Source organism: Puntigrus tetrazona, chromosome 5, assembly GCF_018831695.1.
Source record: "Puntigrus tetrazona isolate hp1 chromosome 5, ASM1883169v1, whole genome shotgun sequence".
Lineage (NCBI taxonomy): Eukaryota > Metazoa > Chordata > Actinopteri > Cypriniformes > Cyprinidae > Puntigrus > Puntigrus tetrazona.
The window spans coordinates 27,910,227-27,916,211 of NC_056703.1; the positions used below are offsets into that span (position 1 = coordinate 27,910,227).

The window sequence follows — 5,985 nt, forward strand, 5'->3', positions numbered from 1 at the left end:
ATTAATTATAAAGATATAATTACATATAGATATTTTTGAAAATACAAGCACAATGTAAAAACATGTACACAATAAGTGCATTGTACCAAATGATTAAATTAAAGGTAAATACATAAAATAGTTAAGGTCACCTAATATAAAGTGGGACCCGAAGTTCATTCAACTTCAGTGTGAAAGTCCCCTTCATTTCACAGAAATGTGTATTTTTTGTTGCCATTAAAACTAACAAAAAGACATCCCCAGTCATGTCACTTCTTTACATTTGCTTGGTATTAACAACATTTAATCTGTTCAAAGTCTATTTATGATCCATTTCCTCTTCCCGTGTGAATCAAGGGTCACGTCTGAAACTCTTTCCACACCGATCGTTTCTCTCCGGTGTGAATCCTCATGTGGGACTTCAGATTTCCGTTTTGTAAGAAGCTATCTCCACACAGCTGGCAGGTGAAAGCCTTCTCTGTAGTATGAAGTCTCACATGAGTGTAGAGGCTTACTTTACAGCTGAAGCTCTCTCCACACCGATCACACTGATGAAAACCACTCTCTCCTGAGTGTTCACTCTTCATGTGGGACTTGAGGCTTTCTTCATATTTGTAAATCTTTCCACACTGATCACAAGTGAACGGCTTCTCTGAATGAATGGTAAGGTGTTGATTAAGGGTGCCTTTTTTAATGAAACTCTTCCCACAGTGCAGGCAGATGAACGGCTTCACTCCAGAGTGAATCTTCAGGTGTTCTTTAAGGTTTCCTTTTTTAGCGAAGCTCACTCCACAGTGTTGGCAGGAGAACGGCTTCACTCCGGAGTGAATCTTCATGTGTTCATTAAGGTTTCCTTTTAGCGTGAAACTCTTTCCACAATGTTGGCACGTGAACAGCTTCTCTCCAGTGTGAAGTTTCGTGTGGGAATTAAGTGTCTCTTTATATCTGAAACTCTTTCCACACTGATCACAAGTGAACGGCTTCACTCCGGTGTGAATGGTCACATGTTTATTAAGGTTTCCTTTTTTACTGAAACTTTTTCCACAATGATCACAAGCGAATGGCTTCCCTCTAGTGTGAATGGTCACGTGTTCATCCAGGCTTCCTTTTAGTTTGAAAGTCTTCCCACAGTATAGACACGGGAATGGCGTCTCTCTAATGTGAGTTTTCATGTGTTCATTAAGGTTTCCTTTTATTGTGAAACACTTTCCACATTCGTGACAAGTTAAGTAACTGGGAGGTTTGGTCTTCTGAACGGAATTTCTTTCAGTCGGTATGGATTTTTCTACAGCCAAGAAATCACGCCTCTTATATTGATATTTCTCTTCTATTTCTTTCGCTTCTTGACGCTCTTTTTTTATTGTCATCAGGTCTAAAGTGAAAAAAGAAAAATAATCCTGGTTACAAACTTTATTTTAAGGTCAACCCTTCCTTTAAGAGAACCCATCAATGTGCAATAGTACTTGTGAAAAGTTTCAACCCCATCGCTACTGAAGTTTACAGTTAGGAGCTCAAGTCAAGACATGCAATTAACTGAAGAAAGATGTAATGAAGAAAAACGTTCATCTTTGAAAGAAATGGCGAGAAGTTCTTAACTGAAAAATTGTCACAAGCTGCAGTGATTTCTGGAGACATGCAAGTCTATATTTCATCATTGGAGGCCATGCAAAATTAGCATTTCAAAGACTTGTGAAAACATTTAACAGCATTCCCGGACACATTAGAGATAGACGACACCTTAAAATCCCAAAATATGTCTAGACAGGACTGGATCAAAGCACACACACCGCTGCATTGAAGACAGCCATTGAAGCATGTAGTCTAATGAGTGCAGCTTCTCCCAAACATCCAGTGCCTTTTCAAACATGATGGAAAGTTTTTGGGTTACCTGAATTTAGCATAGTAAGTCTGCTGGAGAACTGTACAATAACAGCATTTAGGTTATTTTCATGACCGACAACTGAAGTAAGATCAGAACGCCTTTTTTTTCATGGCTTTAACTTCATATGTGCGAGTACCATCATAAACAAGCTGATCATGAATCAAGGAAATAATATAACATACCAAATACAAACGTTATAGTGTTCGTTTTAAAAGGTCTGCTGTGAAATCAGCGTGCAGCACCCAAACAAACACTTTTAGGCCGATACTGTGCTGAATTCACACCGTGTCTTAATTACCGTAATCTGAAGATGACAACACACGACGTTGAGCTCGGGATCACCCGTCTCCATAGCGACTGTCAACAGACTGAGGCCCCGTCGAACATAAGACACGTGTGTGCTACTGTCATCAAACATAGAGCGCGTCAGGTAAATACACTTACTGTTTGTTTCTTATTAATGACTGCGACAAATGTTATTGCTAACCTAAACAAACAAGAAGAAAATAACATGCGTAATCTGTTGTTATATTATAGCATGTATTTTCTATGGTTCTGCGTGAAGTACAGTCATGGTGAAGCTTCTCAGAAAACTCATAACTTAAGGATGTGAACACTTTTTACAAGTTGGTATCTCATAATTACAGTAATTAGGACATGGCAAGTGTTAGTGTTAGTCCGGTCGAACCCACTCCATGCCAAATAAAACCACGCTAATTAAGACACTGTAGAGCTGCACAAAAAATGAGTAAGTTCCTCTTTGAGAAAGAAACGAACCCGTTTGTTCCTCAGTCTCTTCATGTTTCAGGCTGAATACTTCTACGATCCTCAGGTCTTCACTCTCCTGTTTGATAAGAGCCATCTCTCTTCACCGGGAAGACTCCTGTGCTCAAAGGAAATAAAAACGAATTACATTAAATCTCTCAAGTCAGAGTTAAGGGTCACAAATGGCCTGAACTCACTCCAAAGCTAAGCGCTAGAAATGACAGAAACAAAAATGCAGGAATTGTTACAACAATAGACATAAAACACTGCATGCCCAAAACAATAATGCATTTCTACATGAGCATCTCGAAACATTTGGTAAATGAATTGGTTGAAGCTTTGTTTTCATATCATCGCTACTTGCTTCCCGTTGATGACAAGCTGAGTGTATTTAAGTCTCGTTCACTAGGAGGTAGATGAAGCGCAGCAGTGTTGTGGTCTATGGCACTGACTGAAGTGTACGTATCAGGCAGACTCGTTCTCAAATCCACCCGACCAAGTGAAACGCATCTCAAAAAAGCAGTCGAGGATTTCCTCTCCAGCGGAGCCCCACAAAACTAGACCATCTCATTAATGGAGAAATTAAAAGTCTTTACGCAGAAGTCAAACCAAAATGATCTGAATTTAGACGTTTGTGGTGGATTGGTTTATGAGGAGATTTTTTAGCGAGAACAATGATGGATGACTGCATTTACTTCAATATCATAATAATAAATAGCGGCACAGTAACGAACAATATACAAGAGAAATTTTAAGAAGTAACATTAGTACAAAACATAAATATGATACTTATTTAGAGCTTCTTAAACCTCTTCAGCATCCATAAATCTCATTTTGTTTTATTTATTACACTGAGAATCATAGTTCATATGAGATTATTAAACATGATTTCGGGAGGATCTGACACGGTGTGTTTTATTTTGTTTATGAACACATTTTTCTAACATTCTAGAGACAAGAAAGAAAACTTTCCTGGCCAAAATCTACCCATAAAAACAACGTTATGGGAACCAAAAGATTTGTTTACAAGGGTATAAATGCTGTGTTTGATCTGGTTTTATCTAAACAATTTGTAAATTTTATTAAATTGTAAGTTTTATTAAAAGTCACTGACTGGAAGACTTGAGTTTATAAAAATGTCTTACATTTGAACTACAGCAACAGATCAAATATTTACCCGTGGAGGATAAAGCATACATTTGATTTAAACAAACTACATAAAATACAAACACAGCTTATAGTATTTAATATTAAACGTACACACTTCATCACATTTACCTATTTTATCTCATAACTAGGACTTTTTTCTCGCAAACGCAAGTTTGTGTGTCCTGTTTCCGTTAACTCTGAGGAGAATAAAGAAGGCCGCAGTCAGGCTATAAACTCATTATTCTGAGCACAAGACCAAAATAACACGCTAGATGTCTCACAGCAAACCAGAACAGACGGTTTTTGATCGAGGCTGAAAGCAGCACAAAACAGTGTCATAGTTTTGGAGATCATTGTTCCGTTTTGGCCGGTTAAAGCGTTCCTCTGGTTCTGCAGTTCTCGTTCTCATTCTACATAAACACCTGAACCTTTCCGTCGATTTCAACACTTTTAATGAACACAAACAAACCTGTCTTCATCGAGTCACAGGAGAGCGGTAGCGCGACGCGGGCTTATGACGCCACGCCGGCAGGCCAAAATAAAAGTCCCGCCCAGAGCCGCTGTGCTGGATTCATTCCAGCTGATCCGCTTCAACTTGAAGATTGTGTTTTGTGAGGTCTGTATGTTGTATCTATTGTCCAGAATTACATGTCAGATGACAGGGAAGAGTCACAAACCACCAAAGTTTCACTTCACTACACACTTCAACTGTAGGTTATTGTACTCAGTTCACCACACACACACACACACACACACACACACACACACACACACACACACACACTCTCTCTCACTCTCTCTCTCTCTCTCTCTCTCTCTCTCTCTCTCTCTCTCTCTCTCTCTCTCTCTCTCTCAATTCTTCATCAGTCTATGCTACTTACTATTCAAACAAGAGTTGTAAATGTTGTTTCGATCACGAATGCAGACGTAGTGTTGTTGACGAGGTGAGTAAAGTATGTGAGAAATAATGTTTCAAACATAAACCACATAAAACCACCTTACATTACACCAAATACACAAAATAATGTTCATACGAGCCCTTTGTGCCTTGTGTCAAACTTTGTGCACACAGTTGTACATCTGTGTTTTATATTTGTAAAACCTATATACTTTTATTTTGTGCATGTGTTTAGTTTTTTCCCCGTGCTCATAAATTGGGTTTCACACATGTGTCTTTTGTGTGAATTATTAATGGGACTAATCTGCTCGCATAGTCTTTCCACTAAAAAAAGTTCCTGACATTAACGGAAAGCATTTATTTTTAACACCATGTACACACATACATCTCTCAGCATTAAAAAAACGTTTAGTTGTAAAGCAGACCGTGAGATTGACAGCGTTATTACTGTGTAAACTGATGGATATATATAAAATCATACCTGAAGCAGAAAGTAATAGATACAGCATAATTCACAAAGACACCCACACAGATCTCCACATGAGAAGAGTTTATTAGACAGGGAAGGGCATGGTCTCAAAGATAACACAACATCAGCGGGGGTCACACTTGCTTCATTAAATAAATAACAGACATTTCATGTTGCATAAACGCAGAACACACAGAAGAGTTTTATGCTGTATTATTGATTGTTTATGTTGCTCAGTGCTACACAGAAACTGATACACACTGTTGGGTGAAGCTTTCACAGATGTGCTGTATCGGGAATAAAACACAGCTGCTGACCAATCAGAACTAACCGTTTTATAATAGTTTGTCTGAGAATGAAAGCTTTATTGTGGTGACTGTTTTGTGGAAAAAAAAGAAAATTCTTATGAAATTCTTATTCTCATTCTTTGCAACAATTAAGTAGAAATTTGTACCATGTCATACCAAATCATACCATGTAAGCAAGGCTTTTAAAATGAAGTGTAATCAATTTTAAAGTGGTTTTAGACTCATACTCGGGTCTGCAGTTATGAACACACAATGTCAAAAATTTAAATAATAATAATAATACTTGACAAAAATGAGAGCCCAATAAAAGGCAACATTAGACACATATTTAGCATATCAATAGTAGACAACTTTATATACACATTCACTTTTTATACATTACAACACACCTTAAGTAATGTCAAAAAAAACTTAACACAGTCCCCTTCAGTCTTACTACAAAAAGTGTGTGTGTGGGGAACTTGTTTCCTGGATACACAGACTCATGGGGATTCATGTCACGGTGCGAACCTAAATTGAAGTCTCTATAAACATT

The 5,985-nt window shown here is 37.9% G+C and overlaps 1 protein-coding gene across 18 annotated transcripts; it reads right to left on the reverse strand.

Annotated features, from left to right (window-relative positions):
* On the reverse strand, positions 1-4,363 carry LOC122344872 (gastrula zinc finger protein XlCGF8.2DB-like). Of its 18 annotated transcripts, none has more exons than XM_043238482.1 (5): positions 4,245-4,363; positions 2,639-2,744; positions 2,160-2,262; positions 1,868-1,898; positions 1-1,351 (listed from the first exon to the last, which is right to left on the reverse strand). In XM_043238482.1, the coding sequence occupies exons 3-5, from the start codon at positions 2,211-2,213 to the stop codon at positions 339-341; spliced, it is 1,098 nt and encodes a 365-aa protein (XP_043094417.1). In that variant the 5' UTR covers positions 2,214-2,262; positions 2,639-2,744; positions 4,245-4,363; the 3' UTR covers positions 1-338. The 18 variants fall into 18 exon arrangements, with proteins under 18 accessions (XP_043094417.1, XP_043094416.1, XP_043094410.1 ...); XM_043238481.1 differs by having other exon boundaries at positions 2,160-2,265; XM_043238475.1 differs by lacking the exon at positions 4,245-4,363 and adding exons at positions 3,905-3,972; positions 4,057-4,238 and having other exon boundaries at positions 2,160-2,744.
* Positions 4,364-5,985: the final 1,622 nt, after the last annotated feature.